Below are 26,140 nucleotides of genomic sequence, written 5' to 3' on the forward strand. Positions count from 1 at the left end.
TTTTCCTGCATCAACCTTCCAATGCAGCCAATGACAGACCCCCAAGAACCCCGCCTTGACAGCCGGTCCCCACCCCTGATCTGGCGACGTGGTTTTCTGGCCCTTTTTTTTCTTTACAAAATGATTAGCATATGTTAATTACTGATAATAATGAATTTCATTATAACGTTTCGGGCATGTATAAAATGCGTTCTTTTCCAACACCTATTACTCTCTTGCACCTCCACTGACCTCCTTCCCTTCCCAACTAGCCTCTCCTCCACCTTGTTTGATTTTTAAATGACTTGAGCTGCTCCACAGGGTTGTTTCCAGGAATATGAATACCTTACCAGGGCCTACAACACTGAAGAAAATGTCTCTTCCTTCCTCGTCAACCAGTTAGGGGGACAGTTGTGGGTGAACCACCACCTCATTCCATGACAGGATGCTGACCAGCCCCATCCAGCCTGGAAGAGTGTTTTACAACATTCCACCTTTCTGTGGTTGTTATATTCTTTGTCCTGATTTTACAAAGTTCCCTGAGTCTTGGAGGTGACTTGGTTTTTTGAATCTCAATATATAGCCCAAGCTGGTCTGGAACTCTTGGTCAACCTCCTGCCTCAGCCTCCTGCAGGTTAGAATTAAGAGCATAAGTCACCACTCCTAGCTTCTGAGTGTTGGTTAAGCCAAGGAGTGCAGCCTAATTATCTGTGTGACTTCAGCCCCTTAAGCTGGGTTTCTGAGCCAGCAAGTCAAAAGTCATTATCTCTTACATAAAAGACTGGCTAGATACCTCTCCTACTCCCAACGTCAAGAACCCTCTAGAAGACCTCTCAAGGTTCCGAAGATCTGAAGGCTGCCCCAGTCAGCAAACTGTAAAATTAGGAACAGGAGGCTGCATAGCCTCTAACATGTACGATGACCAGTCCAGAGGGCAAACTAAAGCTCAGAGAACTGACACAGACGGAACTCTGTCTAGAAAGTTGAATGTCCAGGGTTCCATCCTAGGTGAGGCACTGAAGTGAGCTACCTTCTTGCTCCGTCCCCAGGAGAAAGGAACACCCGGCAGTTCTTGTTTTCTTTCTACATTTTATTATTTCAAATCATGTGAACAATTCCATAAAACATGTGAAAAAAGCAAGGAAGTGTTCAACGCTGGAGGTCCCGGGCCTGGGGCGAGGGCGTGAGGGGCCTGACCCTCAGCAGGCAGCGGCGGTTCCTAGATTAGCGCTAAGGAGCTACATTTAGGTTAATGGAGCCTGGGCCCAGGGCTTCAGGGCAGGGCCCTCAGTGACATTGGCAGTTGTCTGGAACAGCCCTTGGAATCCAATTCCGTGGAGGGCAGGGCAGGGGGCCGCCCAAAGAGGGATGGGTGTAAACAGGCAGACACACTCAAGGCACGGAATCACTGGAAAGGGGCTGGGGGCGGGGGAGGGATGCTGGTCAGGACCTGACAGTTTTAAATAGGTTTCTCTAAAAAGTTTTCTAGATTTGCAGTTTTCCTTTTTTTTCTCCTTTCCTTTTCCTTTTTTTAAAGCTACGAGAATGAGCAGGTGGGCTTTGTCTCCAGGAATGGTGGTGTCTCTCACGCTTCTTGTGCTTTTTCCTTTGGGGCCTCCAAGCGGCAGAGAGTGGGGTAGGCAGGAGGCTCCCTGTAAACATTTGGACTTGGGTCAGGGCTGGTGTTGGACAAAGCCAGGGGTCTAGGCTGGAGGAGTTGATACTCCTCCAGACATAGGCCTTGGGAAACTCTGCATGCGCTCCCCGCTCACCCCAGAACAAGACAATGGTTAGAAAACCCGAATGATGCCCAGGAAGGAGGTACCATGGCCACTCCCGGCACCTCAGACAAAGGTGGGTTTTAGACAGGGAGGCCTGTGGCAACCCCTCCCCCAAGTCTAGAGCCGAGGGAGGGGACAGGGGAGCTGAGAACAGAGAGAAGAGACGGGGGAGAAGCAGCTGGGGGAACAGGCAGGGAGCATGGTCTTCTTGCCCCCATCTTCCTCATAGGTAGTGGGGAGCAGAGTCAGCGGTGGCCCTGGAGGTGGAGGACAGACACAGCCTGGGTTACATTGGCTCCTCTTCTTGCCTCTCTAAACAATGACCTTCTTCTCCCCCACCTACTAGTTACCAGGGACACAGCTGTGCCCAGGGGCCAGCTTCTGTTGCTGGGTTACAGGATGTGTATCAGTGACACTGCGGTCATTGAATGTACACCAGGGCCAGTGGGGCTGGTCTGGGCCTAGGACTCTCAGGACTGAGACACAGACGTCTAAGAACAAGTGTAAAGCTGGTCAGTGAGCAGTGGGGTGGCTGGGTCTCCTTCTGCGTCTAGACTAGGCTAGTACACCACGGTGGCAAGGAGGCAACTTCTTCCAAAGAACATTGACTGCTCCTCTAGCTCTGGCCAGGTCCTTTTCCCCCTCCCTTGTCCTCTGGTCCCTGATTGCCCTGTCCCACCTTTTCTCTCAGGCTGAGTACTCCCCAAGGGCCTCCTCTAAGTCCCCAGCCCCTCACCCTCTCTGAACTCTGCGGTCTCACTATGTTGTTTGACAGGCCCCTGACTCACCATCCTGCCAGGCCCACTGCCCCTCAGAAGAGGCCACAGTCCTTCAGGTTGTTCTTGATGATGACGTCAGTGACGGCATCAAACACAAACTGCACGTTCTTGGTGTCGGTGGCGCATGTGAAGTGCGTGTAGATCTCCTTGGTGTCTTTGCGTTTATTCAGGTCCTCAAACTTGCTCTGGATGTAGCTGGCTGCCTCGTCATACTTGTTGGCCCCTAAGGAAGACAAATGAAGAATTCTGTATGTGCATGTACAGCAAAGATCTGTGCACGATAGACAAGCATATAACGCACGCAGCACGTTCATGTGTAACTGCGTGTGGAGTATGAAGGATATGTCCCATGTGTGTATGCTCAAGGGAAGAGGCCCACGGGTGGTAACAAGCCTTCTGTGTGTAGACACAGTATATATTCCAGAGTGAGGTACTGCAGATCCTGTGTTTTTCCTTCTGTCCAGATGGGGGCATATGTGGGCCACCAGAATCTATTGGGATGGCCAACCCTCTCCCATGACATAGTCTTCAAAGAGACTGACCTGTGTACTCAGGGAAACAGATGGTCAGGGGGCTCTGTGTGATCTTCTCTTCAAACAGGTCCTTCTTGTTGAGGAAGAGGATGATGGAGGTGTCTGTGAACCACTTATTATTGCAGATGCTATCAAACAGCTTCATGCTCTCATGCATGCGATTCTGAGGAAAAAGATGTGAGTCGGTACTGATCCCCAATCACTGCCTACCAGGCTCAGCCTCCGCCTCCAGGGCTCTAAGTCTCTCACCATCTCTTCATCCTCAGCCAGCACCAAGTCGTACGCGCTCAAGGCGACACAGAAGATGATGGCCGTGACACCCTCAAAGCAGTGGATCCACTTCTTCCGCTCAGATCGCTGACCGCCCACATCAAACATCCTGTGGACATTGGGTCACCTTAATCCAGGGAGCAGAGCCCCAGGGGATGCCTCCTTGCATTTTGCAGGCTGGCAGACCAAGGACAGAGACCTGGCCAAGGTGGGACAGCTGCCATCAAAGTCACCACAATCCTGGTTGAGCTGGTCAGAGGGACAGGTTGGAGCCACATGGGACAGAGGCGGGAGAAGCTATTAGTAGGAAGTCTCTACTGATAACTAGGTGATGAACCTCAAGGACCTGCCTTCCCAGTACAATCCTGAGGACCCTCAGTGGGACTGGGGAATTGGGGCCAATGGTAGCAGGTACTGCCCTTGACCCTGTCCATACACACACTCACTTGAAGTGTAAGTCCTTGAAGGTGAAGTGTGTTTCGACGATGCCTGTGGTCTTCACACGGGTCCGCAGCACATCCTGCTGTGTAGGGATATAGTCACTCTGTGCTATGCGCTCCAGGTCATTCAGGTAGCTGCAGGAAGAGAGGAGATCAGAGAGGCCCAAAAGAGCATCCTGACCAACATACAAAAGCCTGCTTTTTTCCTTCTCTTCTTTTCTCCCTTCCCTCTACTCCACGCAGGGTCTAGTTTATGAAGTCCAACCTTGTCTCAAACCTATAATCCTCCTGCCTCAGCCCCAAGCACTTTGATTACAGTGTGCACTGCTGTGCCTGCCATTCTTGCTTCATTAAGAAATGTGGGCTCAAGGGCTGGGGATTTAGCTCAGTGGTAGAGCGCTTGCCTAGGGAAGCGCCAAGGCCCTGGGTTCGGTCCCCAGCTCCGAAAAAAAAGAACCAAAAAAAAAAAAAAAAAAAAAAGAAATGTGGGCTCAGTCCCCTTGTTTCCCATCTATATAGAATGGGACTGGGAGGTTATGGCTCTGTGACCCTAGCGGTAGTGTTCTCAACTTGGCCTGCATTCAAGAGGAGTCAGACAGAATGTTGGAACTGCAGGTAAAAGTGGGAGGGGGCAAATTAGTCCTTCAGGGAGAGATCATGATGCTAATCGGTGTAATTAAGGTACCCACTGCAGAGCAACCTGGTGTGGTCCTTTCATAGGGGACTAAACATGTTGGAGCCTGCCAGCCCCAGTGGGTCCTTTGCCTGACACTCAGTAAGATTTGAGCTGAAGTGGGAGCACAGACACCTGCTTGGCAGAGATCCCTGGGGCTCTTCATCACACACTCTTTATTTAGTATCAATGCCTTTTGTGCAGAGTCCAGGGCCCAGCTCTCTGTCTGCCTCAATATCCCCGCTCTGACTTCAGGCTGGGTCCAGGCCTTGAAGTGGCTGCCCTCTCTTGGACTTTTGTTCTTGGGGCAGGGGTGCTGGGACCAGCAGCCAGCCAAGCTGGGCCAAAGGGAAATGACCTCAGAGAAGCAGGGACAGAACAGAATAACAGGAAGGGCCACAGGGGACCATGACGCACTTGCTGTGACCTGCGTACCATGTTCCATCCCCTGTGACAGAGCCCCTAGCCTGGAAGCCTTAAGGTGAGTTCCACACAAATCTCTCTCTTCTCAACAGGCGGGTTCACCCTAGGATCCCCTGCTCTCCTGTGGTCTTGCTGGACTGGGACAGCTTAGTGTAGCACCCCATACTCCTTTAGATGGGCCTGGTAAGGACAAACACAACACAGGCTGAGCAGGCCCGTGGTGACCACCCCAACTCCTAAAGCAGAGCTGGGCATGCAACAGGAGGAGCTTAATACTCAGGGAAGAAAGACAAAGGAAAGCCAAGGAGGTGGAAAGGGGCCCGGACATGGCCCCATCCTTCCTTCCTGGAGTACTGGGGACAATGAAGTAGTTTTGGATGTCAACTATGAAGCTGACAGGGTTCCCCGCTCCCTGCCTCTATAATCCACAAGCTCAGCTGGTGGCTAAGCCCGTGATTTCAGGGTGGAGCAGTGCTGAAGCCCAGAGGCCTCTACAGATTTGGCCATGATCCCAAAACTACCCGAGGGTAGGAATGACACAGGGGAAGTTAGGCCGTGCAGAGAGGACAGAAGAAGCCTGGTCACATGACTGAGGCAGGACTTGGGAATCCTAATTAGGCAGATCTTCTACCCAACTCTTGTGAGGTCTAGTCCTGCTGAGCAGGCTCAGGATCGGATGGGCAACAGAGACCTGGAGGGCTGGAGGCTGGGCTGGCTGACTAAAGCAGAAGACAGAGTTCAGCACCCTGCCTCAGTCCTGACACATGGCTGGTCTGCAGGGGAATTTAGAATTGTGTTCTGGCCTAAAGGATCCAAATCTGTTGTGCCTCTGAAATTCCTGGGACACTCTGTGATTCTCCAGCCGAGCTCTGGGCTTGGCTTGGATCCAGAAAAGGTCAGAAGCAAAGTCCAGGCTCCAGCTGTACACACATCTGTCACCTCAAAGACAGACTCTTCCTTCTCTGTGAGGCGCTGAGCAGCAGGCCTGAACTCCTTCCTGCATCCTCAGTGACAGTCTGGAGTTTAACACGTGCCACGTCCCAGCCTCAAACCCCTCCCACTTCTTGATTTCCTACTGACACCTTCAGCTGTCATTGCTTAAGGACCTGTCTTTTGCACTCATCACTGTGTCCCTGACGCTTTGCACAGAGCAGGTGGCTGCAAATGTTCTTCAGAACGATCATGTGTGAAGACAGATAAGGCTAAAGTAGCCTGAAAGCCGCTGTGGCTGTCATTTCTCCAGACCTTTGGATAGCAATCCCAGCATTCCCACCCAACCCACTACCAAAACTTCAGTGGACAGCATCGGCTTCAGTACCCTGGGACCCTGGCATGCCCGGTCCCTTGCAGTACTCACTAAGCGGCTGAGTCATTGAGCTGATATTCCCGTGAGCGGCCAAAGCAGGCTTGCACACCATGGTCAGCCCAGAGCCTCCGGATGACGCCCGACAGGTCTTCCGGAAGCATGCCTTGCTCCTCGGCAGCACAGGACAGTGCGAACAGCTGCCTGGCATCATCCTGGGCACAAAGACGGGGGGCAGTCAAGACAGGTAAAGAAGCAGACCCCTCTCCGACCATTAAACGGAAGGGAACACTCTAGACCAGGGCCCAGGCTGGTGTACTCTCAGGCTCCCTAGGACAAGACTTGCCCTGAAGGCTTCTGGGAGACAGAGAGAGGAGGGGTGAAGAAATGCACACACCGCACGCTGGGGGTCAGCAAAGTCGATCTGCAGGTTGCCCATGGCTTTGACGATGGCCATGATAGACTGGATGGTGTTGCTGTAGACAACCGCACGGTACTGCCGGCACTCCTCCTCTGAGTAGCCATCCTCGTGGATGATCCTGACAAACAGAGACCAAGGGTTATGGGCCACAAACCACAAGAAATCACCTGGCTACCTTGGAACTGCTGGGGACTGCTCCAAAGATGGGGAACAACCCCTGGCCCATGGGGTCAGCGATATAAGTAGCAATGAGGCCCTCTGGGACAACTGGAGACCAAGCAGGGGAGACTACAGGCCCAGAGGAAGATGATGACAAACACCAGTGACCCCCCGCACACCACTTACTTCATCTGCTTGACGATGGTGCTCTTCCCTGATTCTCCAGCACCTGGAACAGAGGGGATAGATGATCAGGACGGGCACAGTGGGCTCCGTATCCAGGCACAGCCTAGCTGCCATTAGCTCTGAAGGTCCTTCCTACCGTCCACACATCGATAGCACAGTGACAGAGGGAGCTGTGGCTTACAGGGGCCACAGTGGCTAGGGAAACCTAGAGCATCTGCTCCTTGGCAGGCTCCCTGCAGGCCTCTGCTTCCCTACGCTCCCACTGTCTGTTAGGATTCCTGTCACACCAGCCACCTCTGTCCTGTATGAGTTCAGGAAGTTGGCAAAGACGCAGGTCCACATTGTGTACTCTCACACAGGCTTGCCACCCTGTGCAAGAGCAAGGAGGCTGGTTGGAAGGTACCCTCAATACTGCAAAAGGGCAGGAAACCCTCCTTTTCCCAACCCTGAGACTTAGCTGTGTAGCAGCCTACAAGGGCCAGAGAGTCACATTCCTGTCCTTTGGACATGGCCCAAAACCCAGCCCTCTGTGTTCTGGACCAGTTCTGTCCTAAACAGATGGAAAATAGAAGCCACACACACACACACACACACACACACACACACACACACACACACACACACACACGCTCCTCCCACCCCTCTCTCTCACATGTACACAAGCTCGGACTCAAGCTTCTCTCGCGTGGCAGAGCCCCGTCTTCCTCGTTTCTCTGTGACTGGGTCTGTGGTTTGTTTTCTCTCCTGTGTTTGCCTCAGCGACTCCATTAAACAAATATCTTTTCTGGTCTCACTTTACAGAGGGCACTGAGGTTCAGAAGTGTACATTCTTGGAGCAGGATCATACAGCCAGCATTCAAGATGGCATCACAATGCCAAGATGAGGCCCCAGCCTCCTTCCCAGCCTCTGCTCCTGTCCCTTCGCCAGCTTCAGTCCTGTGCCTTCCAGGTACTGCCTGCTTCTTGCTACCTGCTTATACCTTTTCCTGGGTAAACCTGCCCTGTGGTCTCTTCACAGTAACCATCTCCAAGCAGTTCACAGGATTGACCTACGGATGGGTCAAACTTGGCAATCTGCCCTTCTATTAGGATCATATAATAGGGCTAACGTGTTAACGAAACCACCATCAATAATAATAATGTTGGCTTCAAACTTGCAATGAAGTCAAAGATGACCTTAAACTTTTGATCTTCCCTCCTGGAATTATAATTGTTCATCAACATAGCCGCTTTTTTTTTCAGTATTATAAACTTAAGGCAGGGTCTACTACGTAGCCCTGGTTGGCCTAGAACTCAATATGTAGACCAGGCTGGCTTCAAACACATAGACATACCTACCTCCCAAGTATTAGGATTGCAGGCAGGCACCACATATGAAGCCCCTTCTACAGGCTTTAAAAAATATTTTGGGGGGGTGGGGATTTCGATCAGGGGTAGAGCGCTTGCCAAGGAAAAGCAAGGCCCTGGGTTCAATCCCCAGCTCCAAAAAAAAAAACCAAAAAAAAAAAAAAAAAAAAAAAAAAAAAAAAAAAAAAAAAAAAAAAAAAAAAAAAAAAAAAAAAAAAAAAAAAAAAAAAAAAAAAAAAAAAAAAAAAAAAAAAAAAAAAAAAAAAAAAAAAAAAAAAAAAAAAAACAAAAAAAAAAAAAAAAAGTTCTTTATTTGTTTTTGTTTATAAATACACTGTAGCTGTCTTCAGGTCCACCAGAAGAGGGCATCAGATCTCATTACAGATGGTTGTGAGCCACCATGTGGTTGCTGGGAATTGAACTCAGGACCTCTGGGAGAGCAGTCAGTGCTCTGTCCTGTATGAGTTCAGGAAGTTGGCAAAGACGCAGGTCCACATTGCGTACTCTCACACAGGCTTGCCACCCTGTGCAAGAGCAAGGATGGCTGACTGGAAGGTACCCTCAGTACTGCAAAAGGGCAGGAAACCCTCCTTTTCCCAACCCTGAGATTTAGCTGTGTAGCAGCCTACAAGGGCCAGAGAGTCACATTCCTGTCTATCATCTCTCCAGCCCCCACATTTAAAAAGATGTGTGTGCACGTGCATGCTTCTAAGTGAAAATGCATGCTTCTAAGTGAAAATACATGCTTCTAAGTGAAAATGCATGCTTGTAGGTGTGAATGCATGCGTGTAGGTGTGAATGCATGCTTGTAGGTGTGAATGCATGCTTGTAAGTGTAAGTGCTTATGCATCCAACCTGCAGCAGTTAGTTCTTCCCATCACGTGGGTCTCAGGGATCAAATTCAAGTTACCAGCTTGGTAATGAGTACCTGCCCTGGCTGAGCTGTCTTACCAGCTCCCATGCCCAATTTTTATTTATTTATTTTTGTAATTATGTGTATATATTTGCTTGTGTGTGTATGTGTGTGGGGGGTTACGTGCACAAGCATGCAGGTACCCACAGAGGTCACTTAATGTGGGTGCTGGGAACTGAACTCAGGTCGTCTGAAAGAGCAAGAAGCACCCTTTACTGCTGAGCCATCTTTCCCGCCAAGTCATGCCTAGGTTTTTATGTGGTGCTGGGGTTCAACTGAACCAGGAGTTCACACACACCAGATAAGCACTCTAGTACACCTGTAGAATGCTACTGAATTTACTAGGTGCCTTTTGTTATTGTTTGAGACAGGGTTTCTTTGTGTAATCCTGGCTGTCTTAGAACTCTGTAGACCAGGCTGGCCTAGTACTTACTGACATCCACCTGCCTCTGCCTTCTGCGTGCTGGGATTAAAAGCGTAGGCCATCACCGCCTGGCTTACTAGGTAATTTTATCTTCAAAACAAACCTGAGGGAGGTTCTATTCTGACCCCATCTCCAAGAAAACTGAGGCACATGCCATAATATAGTTAGTCCTTTCTGAGTGTCGTCCACTTTGCTCTATACGATCCCTCCTAGAGTTCATATGTGCCTGGGCCCAGCTGCACTTGTCACTGTGCTCCCTCTGACCCCAGTCTCTGAGGTGCCCGAGAGGTGGTAGGCACCAAGTAAGTGAAGACAGACCTTATCAAGTTTTAGTTTCCTCTACCCAAACACATTATCTCATTGGGGAAACTGAGGCACAGTTGTGACCCTCACAAGAGTAAGTCTCAATCCAGCAGCTTCTCTGAGGGGAAAGGTCTGAACCCTTACAAATGCTAGCAGGTGCCTATAATTACTAAGTATCCAACTGTCCCAATCCTGCTTCCCAGGATGGTGCGGGAGCTATTATGGGACAAACGCTGAGGCTTGGGCAGGCGTCTGTGGGATTTGTTCTCTTTGGTTACAGTCATCCCACCAAAGGGGGCAGTGCACAGCAGTGCAATGAGGCTCCCTCACATTTTGCAAGCCCAGAGGTGAGTTCAGAAGGTCTGTAAACCCTGCCCACACCACCTGATCACTGAGTACTAGGGCCATTGGGCCTTACTATCTACCTAGAGAGAACAGGCACAGTGGCCCTAGCTAGCCTTCCTACTTGATTCCACAGAGCAGAAGGAAGGGGATTCATCTTGGAGCCGAGGGAGAACCAGTCTTGGCCAGCACCAAGGCCTGATTCAGAGAATAGAGGCTAAAGATATGAAACTTGGGTTAGCCAGACAGATCCCACTGACCAGACTCAAGGACAGGCGGGAAAGGTAGAGGCAGTAGACATCCAGGGCACAGGAAACCTTAGATGAAGGTTGTCCTTTTACATGACTTTGGAACTCCTGACTATGGGAAACACTGGTTTCTCTACTGGTCATTGTGGGTAAAGAGGGCATCGAATCCTTTGACCGCTCTCTTCAGAGGTACTGTGGGCTCCTGTGACCCTGCCCAGTGCCCAGGATGATGGCACAAACTTGCTTTGCATTTGATTTCCCTAGCAAAGTGGCAGACACGAAGGGGATCACACCTGAGCAAGCCAAGCCAGGAACCAGGTTCATATATTTCTTGCCTGAGCCAGCTGAAGGCCTGCTCCCACACTTCCCTAATGCCTCAGTTTCCCTTTCTCAGACCTCTCAAACTCTGAGTTAGGTAGCATTCTCTCTACCTAGCAGGGGTCACTGCAAATAACCCCATTGGACAGGTGGACAAAACAAGGTTATGGGGTTTCCGTCCCCGGGACCTAAGGAGGTCCTTTTGTCACTGCAGCAGCAGCTGTGACTCAAGCAGGAAGTAGTGAGAGGCAGGACAAGGGTGTGGTTGGCAACCAAGCAGGAAGTAGAGATACATCAGGACAGAGCTGGGGAAGTAGAAGTGGGACGGGCAGTGAAAGGTGGTGAAGACCTTGGCGCTCAGGTAGGCCAGACTTGGTGTTTCAGGAGCCCTGGGGCCACATCATTCTGATCCACCCCTCAACCCCATGGTCCTTTCTCCATCATGGCACATTGCTCCGTCTGGCCTGGAGAGTGCTTGTACTCACCCAGGTTCCTTCCCTGACAGCCCCATGCCTACCTCAGGGAGAGCTTCTGCAGATGAAGGTGCTGGCAGGGAAGCCAGCCGAACAGAGAGAAGCAGGAGTCAGCCTCTCTTGTCCCCACCAGCTGCTCCATCCCCAGCTGGATGAGGCCAGTGGGAATCCACAGAGGGTCCCTGGGGGTGGCCCTGACATTCCCACTAGGTTACACCTCTTCCCACCAAAGAAAACACCTCTGCAGCTTTGGCCCTGAGTCCAGCTGCTGGGCACACTGCAGGAGGGCAGTGATCTCAGAGGCACAGAACATCTGCTCCTACATGCAGCACGGAGCTCCCAGGGAGAGAACAGACTGAGGGGAAGACAGTTCTACCTCACTCCCTGGCAAGCCTCACCACAGACTGGGCCTATTACGTTCAAACACTTGGTGTTCACCTAGGCCGCAGCATGTAGGGCTCTGCTGTGTGCCCTTCTTGGACCCTCCACCTCCTACCTGATGCTTAGGTCTGATCTGCAGGGAAGCTGAGGCCTGCTCTTGTCCTTTCAGGCCTCAGTTTCTCAGCCGGCCTCCTTTTTACTTTTGGATCTTCTCCCTCCCCAGGATCAGGGGGGAGGGGAATCTAGATGGGTCTAGTCCAACTCTGCTGCCCAACTGATCTTTTCTGAGATTTCCATTAGCTTCAACCCTTTCAGATCACTTGTGAAGTAGAACAACGATGTTATCTTCTAACAGGAGAGGAGTGAGAACTGGAGTCAAAGCCCTTCTCCATGTGCCTCACCCAAGGCTAGGGCGCAGATAAAAGTTATAACTGCAGCTGGAGTTGGCTCAGCAGTTAAGAGCACTGGCTGCTCTTCCAGAGGATCCTGGGTTGACTCTCTCCCTGCATTCACAGGGCAGTTCACAACCATCTGTAACCACAACTGCAGGAGATCTGACACCCTCTTCTGGCCTCTGAGGTATCAGGCAAGCATGTATTACACAGACATGCATGCAGGCAAACACGCATACACTTAAAATAATTAAAAAAGACATTGTATGAAATTATACAATAAAAAAAACTTTTTAAGAAGATAGTGTCTGGGCATGGTGGCACGTGCCTACAATCCCAACACCCAGAAGGCTGAGGCAGGGGATGTTGAAGTCAAGGAAAGCCTTGGCTACATGCTGAGACCTTACCAGAAGGAAGTCAGTCGTCACTGTTTTCCTAGTTGGTGGAAGAATACAGATTTCCCCCAAACATCACTACTTACAGCGTGCAGAACGGCCAGCTACTCTGGTCACTGTAATGGCACGGCACGGCACGGCACAGAGTGGAGTGCCACAATTAAGTCATTTCAAGTACAGCTTCTGAAGACTCAGAAGGAGCAGGGGTAACAGGCGAATACAGAGTGGGGAGGGCACCCTGGGGAGCCATAGTGCCACCTGGGGTCATGGGTCAGAGCTTCTCTCCTGTCACTGGCACTGTGCTCTGAGCCCGTCACTTCTACACACACACACACACACACACACACACACACACACACACACACACACACACACAGAGAGAGAGAGAGAGAGAGAGAGAGAGAGAGAGAGAGAGAGAGGTCCCCCAGGGTGCGGTGCCGTCCGCTGACTCCACACCCTCAGAAGGCTGGGAGATGGCCTCCCTGGAGGCAGCTCCCGGGCTGGTGGGCTCCCTTGGAATTCCTGGGCTAAGGAGAATAGGCAGCTGACGTGGCAGCCCGAGGGCAGAGATTCTCAGGAGCAGCTGGGACCACAGGGTAGGCTTGGGCAGCTGCCCAGCTCAAAGCCACAGCACCAGGCACACCCACGCTGCCACCAACCCGGTGGGGCACAGTGGAGATGGGTTTGAGCCCTGTGCCCACCCCACAGGTAGTCCAGCCACTAGAGAGGTGCTACGGCCTCACTGCTGTGTGATCTCTGCCACTCTGGATCCCGTCTGTCTGTCCTCCTTGCCCCAGAGCCGAGGGTCTCAGGCTCAGCTACCACCAGGGGGAGCCGAGCAGCCAGAGACAAAGAGGAGATGGAGGCTGGGCAGCATGGGGAATGTTTTGTTTCAGCAAAGCTGCCTTCCCCGCTGGGGGTGGCTGGGGGAGGTGCCCAGACCCTCAGCCACAACCTCCTCCCGGGGAAGCCCCCAGCCAGCTTCAGAGTCGGAGGAACACACAGGAACAATGGAGGCAGGAGGGGAGAAAGGAGGGGGGAGGGCCCAGCCAGACAAAGGCCCTGCGGCTCCACCCCAGGCCTCCTTCCTTCCTCCAGGTGTTCTTCCTTGACCCCCGAAGCCCCCAAGGAGCTCAGCACAGTCTCACTGGGGGAAGGAGGATGCCACGGGTTCTGGAAGGATCCTATAACACTTCCACCCAAGGCTTGGCCCGACCTTCCACCAGATGCCCCGACAGGTCAGCCATGCCTCCTTATGTTGTAGGCCTGACCACCCGTGAAGCGCCTGGACAGGTCACTGGTACACCTCTCTTCCTAACAGCATTTTGAAAAGACTCCTTTAGATATTTTTTTTCAAGAGACTGAACAATGGCTGCCTGTCCTGAATTACTGTGGCAGACGGAAGTGAGGTGCCTGCAGCCCAGGCCTCAGTGTTCCCATCTGTGAAATGCACCCCTCGTGGGAACGTGCCAAGTCCAAGGCCTGCCCAGAGCAGCTTTCCTATGGTTTTCAGGAACTTCAAACTGCCTGAGGGCCCAACTCGAGCCAGCAGTTGTCCGCGTCCACGTAGGCCCCAGTACTGAGCACAAAGGCAGGGACAGCCTGAGAACACACACACAAAGGATTGGGTCCTTCTGTACCCAGGCCTGGGTGATAAGGAGGAACACTGCACGGCCACCTCGCCAAGAGGGCCCGTTCTGACAACACAGCGGAATCCTCTGGAACCTCCCACAGGAAGGAGAAGCCCCACAGACACGAGATCTGGGGGTCAAGAAGCACGAGCATCTGGTGCCATTGCTCCCAGCCCACACAGCAGCCAGCACACAGTAAGTACCATACACACTGAGGCCACCACTGAGCTAAGAGTCACGCAAGCCGACAAGCCTTGTGACAGTCTGCCTTTCCACCTGTCTGCCAATCCCCAACTGAGGCCACCAGTGAGAAACTTCGGCGCCTCCCAGCATTTCTCTGGTCAGTCTGTTTTCCTCAGATTGGAGGTTAGAGGAGGAAGAGGCACAACAGGGAAGACACAATGCTAAGTTAGTGGCTGTGACACGGATGTTATAAGGGCTGAGAGGAAGGTGGGGAGTGATTCCGGAGTAGCCACCTGTGGAAAGAAGTCACAGCAGCAGGCAGGCTTCTGTCAGAACAGTAGACAGGCTGAAACCGAATCATGGGTCTCACCCTTGAGGGCAGAAAAGGATTTAAGACTCCTCAAGGTGCCAGGTGGTGGTGCGCACTTTTAATCCTAGCCTCGGGAGGCAGAGGCAGGCGGAACTCCAGCCTGGTCTACAGAGTGGGGTCTGAGAATTTGCTATACACCGAGAAACCATGTCTTGAAAAAGCAAAATGAGAAAACAAACATACAAATAAGACTCCTCCACCTCTAGGCTAGAACCCCAAGCACCCACAGAGCATCCGTGCATCCATCCAGAACAGGTGCACCAGCATCGGCCTGTCATCCTAACACCAATCCTGGCAGCAGGGCACAGACGGCAAGGGCTACAGTGGTGGGACAGGTACAGTGACTGCTCCATCCTAGGCTAGCACCTCTGCTTCTATCCCCTCAGTCTCTCCACTGGTGGAGAAGGCCTATTCCAGCCTCACAAGATTAAAGAGCCAAGGTTCAACCAGAGGCATCTGTGTTATGAGAAGGGAAACTGAGGTGCGCTGACGGTATCCATTCGGGTTCAGAAGTCGTGATGGGCTGAAGGCCCCTCACCAACCCCCAGGCAGGGGAAACCCAGAGTGAGCTAATACAGGCTGCTGTGCCGCTTCCAGGCATTCATCTCTGCCTGTGGCTGGCCTTCCTGCTTGGGGGGCAATGGCCGCTCAGGAATCTAAGAGCAGCTTTTGGCCTTCCTGCTGGACCTCCCACTGGTGTCCCTCTCCCAGCCACCACTTCCTGTGGCCAAAGGAGGGGCTTAGAATCCTCAGAAGCACCGCCTCTGACATCCTGGCCCCAGCAGTTGCTAAGGCAGGACAGGACAAGGCCGAGGCCACCCCCTGGACTGGCCCTAACTCAGTGATGGAGTGTGGAGGCCAGCAGAAGCTCACAGGTGAGCCTGGGCAGGTGTGAACCTTCTAGACCTTCTGGCTGGCAGAGACCTGGGTGACTCAGGATCCACCTTCTGCACTAGCACCCTCTAGCCTCTTCCCCTTTCGGGCTCCTCCTCCCCCAGCTGCTTCCTCCTTATTCTCTGATGTGGACACCATTTCCCTAAGAGGCCCAAGTACATGACTGTTCCCACTCCTGCCTAGGCACGGTAGGCACACTCTGAAGCAGTTGGATTGGGAGCACATCCTCCAAGGCTCAAAGAAACCTCAAACCGGTACCCGTCAGGGCCTTGTATGCAAATTCTGAGAGCCAACCCTGAAAGGTAGACCAGCAGTCACTGCTTAGCCCTTCCCAAACCACCAAGCATCAGGCCCCTGAAGCGGCAACAAGGTGAGGGCGGGGTTGGGTTTAGTAAGAACAAGAGCTCTAGGCAAAAGACAGGGTGTGGCCAGACAGTGGAGGCCCCACCCTGCACCTGTAGCTGTAGCTGAGGCAGGGGCTTCCTGAGAGCATCGGTACCGGACGCACTACAGGGTCCAATCCTTTGCTCACACCAGAGCACCCTGAAGAACGTTTTTAGGTAGGTGTGGCCTGACAAGAGCCCACTGACTCCTGCCTCTCTTACCAAATCCCAGATGGAACCCTCGGGGCTGAGACTGCTGCAGGCCTGTACCCCATCCCTGGGGCCCACTCCTCCTCCTGTCTCAGCAGGAAGGTGAGCGAGCGGACAGGCAGCAGCACTCCAGGTCACCTGTCATCCTCTGCTAGTAGCAGTGATGGGTGCCCTGGTCCCTCGGTAGCTACTTGGGTAAACAAAGTTGTTTCCTGCCAAGTGAACCAGGAACTTTTAGAAACAGTCTGAGAGACGCAGTGATGGCAGAAGCTCGAGGGCGGGATCTACGGGATCAGTGTGCTTCGCAAGCGGTCCGAGTGCCCGATCCTCTATCCAACTGCTAAAGAGGCCTTGAGACCTCGCTGCGACAGATCATGGCAGCCACGGCCCTATCCCCCGCTGTCGCTTGGTGAACAAACAAATAAATATTCACCTTACTTTTCAGATCCCAGGGCCAGCCCTGCCATATTGCAGACTCAAAAGGAGCCCTGACCAAGCCCTGGCAGCTCAGGCTGACTTGACAACAGTAGGTGGCTTGATGCTGCCTGAGGGCCTGTGTAGAAGCCTGTGTCCCTCGGCTGGCTGGACTACCACCCTTCAGCCACAGCAACAGCTCAATTCCAGTACTGACCACCTGTTAGACTCTGTTCAAAGCCCCAACCTCCCCCTCCACCCACCAGGGGTGCCCCTGGCTGAGATGTTCTGATTCACCAGCTCAGGAATACCCCTTAGTCTCTGCTGATTCCTGTGCCTGCCCAGGGCTGTGTACAGCATTTTTTTATTTGCAATACCAGCACTGGAGTGATGGGCAGGGCTAGGAGGCAGACAGAGAGGTTAGAAATGGCTCGGGAACCCCCCCCCCACTCTCTCCCTGGCGTGGGAGCTCATCCAGGCCAGTCTGGGCAGACAAAGCCTTGCCCAGCCTGGGGGAGGGGTGGGAAGAGACTTGGAGGCCCAAGCGGACCAGCCCCCCATTCAAGTGCTAATGAGCCCCAGCAGGGAGAAGTGGGTTAGGGAAGGGAGGCCGTCTCTGTACCAGCCCACCTGGCTTGCAGAGCTGTGCCACACCCCCAAGGCTGGGCCCTAGAGAGTGGGCCTTAAGTCTCTGGACCGTCAGTTACTCCGTTCTTTACAAACCCTGGCCTCCCACTTGCTGTGAGCTTCCTGGAGGCAGGAAAGGGAGTTCCCCGTGAGGGTCCCCATACTCTATGTATGTACCAAGGCAGCTCTGTCAGAGATAGGAGAGGGTCCCTCATCTGGCTTTTGTTTGTTTACCTCCAGGCTCTGGTGCACCATGCCCATGGTCCCCTGAATTATACAGAATAGGCACGGCTCTCGCTTGAAGCCGATTTCTAAATGAGGCAGAAGATGGGACCAGGATTCTAATTTTTTTTTTAATGTGCACTGATGTTTTGCCTGTATGTATGTCTGTGTGAGGATGCCAGATCCCCCAAAACTGGAATTACAGATGTGAGCTGCCATGTGGGTGCTGGGAATTGAACTCGGGTCCTCTGGAAGAGCAGTCGTCAGTGCTCTTAAACACTGAGCCATCTCTCCAACCCCAGGATTCTAACTTACATCTACATGACCCTCCGGGTGGTCCAACCAGGGCGAGCCTCCAACTTCATGCCAGGAAACATCCACCAGAGTCTTGGGAATCTAGGCTACAGCTCCTGTCTTGGTGCCCTCAGTGAACTGGATCTCTGTCCCCAGTGCCTAGCGAGCCAGTTTCCCAGGCTAGCCCTCCCATCTGTCTCTCAGTTGGCAGCCCCAGGATTACCCTTTCCTTCTCTCACTCCTGTTCTCTCCCACCCCTAAAGGATGTGGCCTGCTCCAAGATGTATTCAGGAGCTCCATGTTCTACACATGTACTAAGTATGCACCCGTACAGCATGCCAGCCTTTTGCTAGTCAGGTAGGACACAGGCTACAAAACTCTCTTCCTTTTGTAAATCTACGAAGGCCTGGCTTTGATGAACGAGCCTGGAGCTCTTGCAGCACTGCTCCAGGTTAAGCCCCAGAGCTCTCAGCTGCCTAGACTGTCACTGGCTGGAGCTCTGCAGCTGTCCCCAATCAGAGATGAACTGAGGAGTCTGTACAGCCACGCTCTCACATATAGTCCCTACTATGTGCTGTGCCCTGGCACAGGCTGCAGGCTGGGCAGCGGGGGCTCTGCAGTAGACAGAGTGAGGACTGCCCCGAGGCACCTGTACAGCCCGTGATGGGCCAAGAACCCAAGAACTTTTCTTCTTTCACCATCTCCTCATTGGCCATTAGTGTTCCAATGAGCACTTGTCACCTGCTCACAGTGTGCCGAACCGTGACTCAACTCAGTGAACTCACCTACTCACCCCCCAACCCAAGTTCACCAAGTACATCCTCCACTCAGCACACAAACGAAAAGGACACCACTCTGACTTGTTGCCTCAAGGGCCAAAACCATGCTCTAGTGGGAAAGCGGGAACCCAGGGAGCAGAGAGGCCACATTAGCCTTGGTGGGACCTCAGGAAGGGTTCTGGGAGGAGATCCATCAATGGAATGTTAAGGAACAATTAAGTACGGAAAATAGAAAGTCTTGCAGCAAAACAAATGCAGCATCTACACTCTTGAGACTTCGTGGAGCCCACAGTGGACACGGTTTCTCCTGGTGTGTCCAGTTCAGGTTGTCACCAGAGCCCCCAAAATCTATCTGGGCTTAGCTAGTCAGTCTGCTTGAACTGGGTGGGTGGGGGATTCTCTAGGGGGTGGACCTGCAGTCAGACTGCTATCAGCTTCTCTAGTTGTCTGGCCAAGCTGCCAGGGGAAACTAGCTTGCCAGTGTGTACCACATCTGCCTCAGCCCTGGTGACAGTGACTGTGCCCGCCTTCTGGCAGGGATGCAGGGTATGGAGGGAGACAGTGTGCGGGTGGGGCAGCAGGCGTGGTTCTGGCTGGGAGGGAAGATTGGCACTCTTCCAGCTTAAGTCCCCGTTGCCTGGACAGAGTCTCTGGCTATGTAGATCTGGTGCTCAGAATTTCTAAACTGCTACAGCTGGGGTCTCAGTGTCACCTTACTCCTTCATGGGAAGTTGATTAATTCAAGTCAAGACCCCTTCCCAGGTAGCAAGACTGGTCATGCAGACTGGGTTGTCCACTTCAGGCAGAGCTCCCTGGCTGCACACCTTTTGCAGGGTCTTAGTCTCGCCCTGGGTACTCCTGTGACACAAGCTAGGAATTTCACTTTAGACGAAGGAAAGGCCAGAGGGATAGGATCTTGGAATAGACTGTTCCGTGATAAAGTGCTAAGAAGGAATACCCGGTCCCACACAGCCTGGCCCAAAAGCTGAGCAGAGCTCTAAGGGACAAGCCTGTCAGCATAGAGGAAAAACAGGCCAGGAGTCCTGTGCAACCCCCTTCCCCCTGCTCTCTGGTCCAGATCCACATCTCCTTGGCCACCACAATAACTGCAGTAAACCTGGGAGGGGCTGGTAAGGGGCTCTCGGCTGGGCACCGGGACGTATCGGTCCCGGAAGTGCCCTCCCTAGGCCCAGCAGCAACGGACATTCCGCCGCCGCGTCGACACCCACTCACTGCTTGCCGCACTCGCAGCAGAGACAGGAAGAGGCAAGCGCCCAACGCAAAGCAGCCCAGGAGGCTGGGCCGCCGCCCCTTCCCGCCCCTTCTCTTCCTCCCCGCGGCAGCAGTGGAGCGGATGCCATTTTGAAACCTCCGGGGCTGTGCCCCCAGGCCGGGTCCGCCGGGACAGTCAACAGATGGATCCATAAAGACATACATGTTGTTTCTCGGCCACAGGCCTGGCAAAAAAGCCAGGCTTTTCACAACATGCAGGCCCCAAGGCGGCCCTGGGGCTGAGGGGCCACACCCCCCCACATACTATCCAGCCGATTACGCTGCTGCGCGGCTTCTGCTACCGCTAGGGCCTTCCTCTCCACAATCCAGAGGACCCAATCTTCTCAAGTCAGGCCCCCATAGGGAACCACTCTAACTACCAGTGGGAGTCTGGACACAGCATCAGGCCCACTGCCTTTGCCAAAGCCTACCTGGGATGCTTGAGAGCACACGGGGCTACAGGCAGCTGACTCCTACTAGCCCCTCATTCAGCCTGCCCACCACTCTCCATCACAGTATTCCTTTAGGGAACCAACAGGTCCACTCAGTATCCTAGGCCATATCTCAGGCGTTTCAGCCCCGAGTATGAGAACCCCAGCACCCGTCAGCAGATCTCTACAGGCATAGAGGGCAGCAATATGTCGGTTGGCTCACTACTTCCACTTCCCCCCCATCCCAGCAGCCACCATCTTCCTTGGCCTTGGAAGTGGCTACAACCCTAACTCCTCCATGTTCCCTCCTCTTGCCCAGACTCCCCTGGCCCTGGCCCAGACAAGCCTTGGGACCTAGGGAACACATTCCCAGAGAACGGAACTTCCCATAGATGCTTGAGGCCTGGCCCCGTTCCCCCAGTGTGACTATTAGAGCTTCGGTCCAACCTCTTGGAAAGGGTCTGCCCAGCTCAGTCTAGGCCCACTCCAGCCCCCGGTTCCCCTCCTCCTGGAGCAAGAGGGTGCAGATCAAGGGAATGCCAGAGTGTGAGAAAAGACTCAAAAGAGGGCCAGCTGATACCTGCAGAGAGAGATATCTGGTGACCTGGAACAGAGGCCCTGAGGGGAATCCTGCTACAGAGAACTTGAGAGTGGTCAGTTTCCCTCTTCAAGAGGTTCTTAAGGGGTCAGAGTGCACAGAGGGAGAATACAGATTCCAGAGTGAGGAAAAGAGGGAGTGGGTTGAGGCTTGACAGGGGTCCCAAGGAATGCTCATGCCAATAGAAACAGAACAGGTAGGGCTTGAAGATGGGAACCTGTAGGGTACTGAGGGTTTAAGTAAAGCCTAAGAAAGTGGGGAATTATAAGGCAGGGGCTAAGTTTTCTTGAGACTGGATAGTAAGGGTGGGGGGGATAGCCATGCAAGGTTTGGTGTCTGGGATCTGGGATGAGTTGAGGGTCTGAACTAGAGTCTGGACTAGGATTATAAATCTAGACCAATCCGGAGTTTCGAATCTTAAAAGGGTGGGTCCTAGGGGTTTCAAGCGCAGGTGTAGGGTCCAAGGCTAGGCTGAGTAGTTTCAGGTCCTTCTCTGGGGATTAGCGTTGAGAGTCAAGGGTCCCAGAACGGGGCGCTGCCTCACCTAACAGAAGCAACTTCACCTCCCGTGCTGCCTTCTCGCCGTCCTCCCGCAGGTTCTTGTCGATCATCTTAGAGCGCTCGGCTGCCGCCTTGTCCTCGGCGCTCACGGTGCAGCCCATCCTGCCGTCCGCCGGCCCGGCCTGGCCCCCACACGGCCCACGGCCCGGCTCGGCCCCGCCCGACCCACTCCGCTCCCACCGCCGGCCCTCTGCGGGAAGCTCTCAGGTCCGCAGTTCCGAGCGACTGCGGGAGGCGCCTTCCCGGCCGCCGCGCACCGACGGCGGGGCGGGCCAGGGGTGGGGCCCGGGCGAACCAAGCTCGCGACTGGGCCGGGGCGGGTCTGGAGGAGGGGCCAAAAGAAATTTGGGACTGGTGATTGGTTGGAGGGCGGAGCCAAGGGAGAAGTTAAGCTCGGTCTAGGCTTGGGCTGAGAGCGGGGCCGCAACGAGGGAAGACACCAGAGGTAGAGCTAACACAGGCTTAGGCCCTCTGGGCGGGCTGCAGGAGGAGCTCGTCTCCTATTGGACGCTGAGAGCCTGGGGCTCTGTTTCTGGACTGAAGGACCAGTTGATCTAGTAGCCCAAGGGTCAGGAATACCTGCCCTCGCCACAGGCCGAATAGAAACCAGGACTCTCTCAGCATTTATGAATTATGAGAGTAAGATGGAGGAGGTGTGTCTTCTTCACTTGCTTTTTAAAAGTGAACCAATAATCTTATTTAAAGATCTGCTAAAGTCCGCGGAGGGCACAAGATGTCTTTCTGGACCTCGGTTTTCTTTAAGGCAGCTTCTTTCCCCATTCCTGTCTAGGTTGAACCACGTCAAAAACAAAAACCAGTTCACTGCCGCTTTTACACCTTTAAGTGGACTATCTTTTGTCATCTAAACTTAGTTCTTTTGCCCGATAGGTTGGGAAGCATCGTCCTGCAAGCAGTGGTCGGGGGCTTCACCCAAAGACCAGTGAAACTGGTCTCTAGCGGGAGAGATAGACAGAAGAGAAAATTGCCATTGGACTTAGGGAAACAAACGATGCATGATTTATAAATCTGTTCCTTCCATCCTCGGTCAGCTTCTAGAGGCTTCTTCAGTCCAGTGTCTCTTCTGAGTAGTGGCTGTAATCCTGAGGCTGGGCGAAGGTAGAAGTGGAGATGCTTCAAATCGTGATCTGCTTTTTAACAGGGGCCTGTGACCTACCTCCCGCCCCACAACTTCGATTGGACGATTGAAGTGTTTTCCAAGCATTACCCAGTAAGGTGTTCTGAGCGGCCCCAGACTAAAGCCAGACAGGGACATTGCCATCAAGGGTTGGTCATAGCCTCCTGTTAGTACAGCACTACCTGGATGAAGAGAACGTTCCAGTTTCTACCCTTCAACTTGCTTGCTCACTCTGGAGTGTCTGTGTGTCTCAATCATCAGAATGTCTGTCTTCCCTGTTAAGGAGTCATTAGCCTGCGCTCATCCAGTGGTTCCCTCAGGGTACCTGCCTGAAGCCAAAGCAGGCCCTGCCCTAGGCATGCAATAAATAGGATAAGAACATATATCACTACCTATGGACAGTGATAGGCTCTACATATCTACCCGCCTGTAGGACTTACCTCCAACACGACAGATTCACAGAATGCACCATGAATATGAGCACACAGCCGAGCATGGTCCACTACACACGGACTACAGACAAACCTCTCTTCCAGCCAGCCCCTTCCCCCTCTGCCCCGCCCTGTGCTTCAGAGCTTTGCTCCTCTGGCCTCCTAGTTTGCTCCTAGCAACAGCCAACAGCTCTCTCAGTTGCCAGGCAACAAGCGAACCTGTCAGCCCCTCGGAGGCCCCACTCTAGGGAGGTGGGCAGCAAACAGACCCCAGTCTGTGGAGGAAGAGCAAGCAGCCGCCGTGGCCGTTGCCTTTCCCCTGGCCTGAGCTAGATCCCGTAGCTCTTGCCCCCTTCCCAGCGGCCAGCTCCCTGCTTCCCAGTCTGATGTTCTTCCTAGGGAGTCTGGCAACTCCTACTTCCAATGCTTTGGCTGCTCGTTTCCATGTGAGTCGCTGCCATGGTTATGACCAGGCCTCTGCCCTCCAGTCACTACCCTCCTTTCCTATCCACTCAGAACTATTCACATGGTTATCTCATCTGACTTTTTCCAGTCCTACGTTTTAGCCTCTCCCAGATACCTCAGACTCTCTCAAACCCATGGTGCCTCGAACTGAGTATATCCTGCCCTACTGGTACAGGTTCCTGGGCAGTCACTTCACGGTTCCTCCCACTAGCCAGAGCTAGCCCTTCACACCCACCAAATATACACACTTTAACGTGACTGAAGGAAAGCACGTCACTTCCGTTTTACAAACCTCCTCTGGCTCCCTGAGGATGAAGCTGGCAAAAGAGTGGTTTAAACTTCACTAGAAGTCAGAGGGGTAATGGTGGACATCTTCAATCCAAGCGCTCAGGAGGCAGAGGCAGATGGATCTCTGTGAGTTCAAAGTCAACCTGATCTACAAAAAGAGTTCCAGGTCAACCAGGGATACATAGAGACTCTGTCTCAAGCAAGCAAGCAAGCAAGCAAGCAAGCAAGCAAGCAAGCTTTGCTAGAGGTAGAGCAGTCGTTGCCTAAAAGGACTCTGGGAGGCTGACTGTTTTACTTTAGACAAGTGACTGATGGTTTCTACATCCTGGCTTCCTTACCTGCAAAATGGGTCTATACCCATTACGCAGGGTCAAGGGAGGAAGTCAGTGAATTGTTCAGGATTCGTGTGTGTGTGTGTGTGTGTGTGTGTGTGTGTCACACGGAATACTTCAATGTGGGTAACTTGTTAAAATAGTGATTTTTTTTCTAGCATGATGCCACATGCTTTTTTTTTTTTTTTTCTTTTTTTTTTTTCGGGGCTGGGGATCGAACCCAGGACCTTGCGCTTCCTAGGCAAGCGCTCTACCACTGAGCCAAATCCCCAACCCCTAAAATAGTGATTTTTATAAGACTCTGAAGAAGCTGTCCCCACTCAAAGGACAACTTCAAATTCTCTCTGTCTATCAGGGCCAGGCTGGGTATGGCGGTTCACGCCGCCTTCAGTCCCAGCACTGAGGAGGCAGAGGAGAGCAGATCTGAGTTTTAGGCCAGTCTGGTCTACATAGTAAGTTCCAGGACAGCCAGGGCAGTTACACAGAGAAAGCCTGTCTCAAAATAATAATAGTAGTAGTAATTAGTAATAGTAATAATAATAATAATAAAATAGGCTTACTTTAGGTTGACCTTAAGCTTGTGGCAATCCCCCTGCTTCCAACTACTGTGTCTGTGTGTGATGTGTGATGTGTGTGTGACACTGAGATGGTATCTCAGGAGTAAGGCGAAATCTGTCCCCAGGATTACAGGAACGGGCCACTACAACACCACCCTATCCTGCCTTACTGTCCAACTCCATCCCCAAACCTTTTCCTCATCTCGTGGCTGTGGAAGAGGTCTCTCTTCATTCACTGTCCCTCCTCCAGCTCTTCTGTATTGGAGTGAGTCTGGTAGTGGGTCTCACCAACCCAGGCTCCTGTCCCTAGATTGTATATGGATCATAGGTAGAGATTTGTCAAACTAAGTTAATAAATTACCCCAAATCTACTCTATCCTACTCGGGATATCCCTGTCTTAGAGGTGAGTGTACACCACTATACAAATGTTCGCCCTAGGTTGGCTGTGGTGCCCACACCTGTGATCCCAGCGATTCAGAGGTGGAGGCTGGAGTATCAAGTTTAAGGTCATCCTCAGCTCCGTAACACATCTGAGAGCAGCCTGGGTCACAGAGTGGGCACCCTGTCTCAGATCCTCTCCCAACAATAAGAAAAAAAAAAAAAATGCCATTACAGCCCATGCAGAGAAAGAGAAAACTGAGGTTGCCTGGGAAGTCCAAGGGACTTTCTCGGTGGAAGAGAGAACAGTGAGGGGAACACTACAGAAAAAGGCCTGGGGAGCTGCAGTGGTGGCTCAGCAGTTAGGAGCATGGGCTTCGAACTAGGCAGTGATGGCTTAGGCCTTTGATTCAAGCACTCCAGAGGTAGAGGTGGGTAGGTGGAACTCTATGAGTCTGAGGCCTGCCAGGTCTATGCAGAATGAGTTCCAGGACAACCAGGGCTACACAGCAAAACCCCTGTCTCAACCCTCTCCTCAAAAAAAAAAAAAAGGGGGGGCTGAAGAGATGGCTCAGTGGTTAAGAGCTCCGACTGCTCTTCCAGAGGTCCTGAGTTCAATTCCCAGCAACCACATGGTGGCTCACAACCATCTGTAAAGAAATCTGGGGGTTGGGGATTTAGCTCAGTGGTAGAGCGCTTGCCTAGCAAGTGCAAGGCCCTGTCTGGTCCCCAGCTGGGGGGAAGAAATCTGATGCCCTCTTCTGGTGTGTCTGAAGACAGCTACAGTGTAGACGGAGTCCTGAGCACCAGAGGAAACCTGAATTGTCCCTGGTCCAGTGAGCCTAGCACCACCTAGACTTGATCATGAAAGAAGGGAGCGTAGGTCCCACAGTGGGAGCGGGCAGCCTCCAGCTGGAGCACTTAGAGGAACTGTTGTCTCACCCCCTGAGCCAGAGCAGCCTTGTGGCTCACCACAGGCCACAGAGCGTGTCCAGCTTGTCCTGAGTTCCTGTCAAGCCACAGTCCTGACAGGGTGAGGAACAGAGACCCCCTTCAGTGGGCTATGACACTCAAGCCTACAGGCGCCAGGAAGAGGAAGCTGCTAGCACTTCCCCAAAGACAGTTTCAGAAGGGGTATGTGTGCTGCCCTGGACCCCAGGGAGGTCTAGAGTCCAAGATCCTGAATACCCCACCTTCATGG

General features: G+C 52.8%; 1 protein-coding gene across 2 annotated transcripts; it reads right to left on the reverse strand.

Moving 5' to 3' along the window:
- Positions 1-1,048: 1,048 nt before the first annotated feature.
- On the reverse strand, positions 1,049-21,600 carry Gnai2 (G protein subunit alpha i2). Of its 2 annotated transcripts, none has more exons than XM_032910557.1 (9): positions 21,336-21,600; positions 6,948-6,990; positions 6,579-6,720; positions 6,236-6,396; positions 3,789-3,917; positions 3,322-3,451; positions 3,082-3,235; positions 2,549-2,762; positions 1,049-1,631 (listed from the first exon to the last, which is right to left on the reverse strand). In XM_032910557.1, exons 1-8 carry the CDS (start codon positions 21,451-21,453, stop codon positions 2,572-2,574), a joined length of 1,068 nt encoding a protein of 355 aa, XP_032766448.1. In that variant the 5' UTR covers positions 21,454-21,600; the 3' UTR covers positions 1,049-1,631; positions 2,549-2,571. The 2 variants fall into 2 exon arrangements, with proteins under 2 accessions (XP_032766448.1, XP_032766447.1); XM_032910556.1 differs by having other exon boundaries at positions 1,055-2,017.
- Between the last annotated feature and the right edge of the window lie 4,540 nt (positions 21,601-26,140).

This window comes from Rattus rattus, chromosome 8 (genome assembly GCF_011064425.1).
Source record: "Rattus rattus isolate New Zealand chromosome 8, Rrattus_CSIRO_v1, whole genome shotgun sequence".
NCBI lineage: Eukaryota > Metazoa > Chordata > Mammalia > Rodentia > Muridae > Rattus > Rattus rattus.

Coding starts and splice junctions, on each gene's coding strand:
- Gnai2 (XM_032910557.1), bottom strand. CDS start 21,453: ATGGGCTGCACCGTGAGCGCCGAGGACAAGGCGGCAGCCGAGCGCTCT. Junction 6,991..21,335: donor GGTGAAGTTGCTTCTGTTAG/GTGAGGCAGCGC, acceptor CCTCTGTTCCAG/GTGCTGGAGAATCAGGGAAG. Junction 6,721..6,947: donor ACCATCGTCAAGCAGATGAA/GTAAGTGGTGTG, acceptor TCTGTTTGTCAG/GATCATCCACGAGGATGGCT.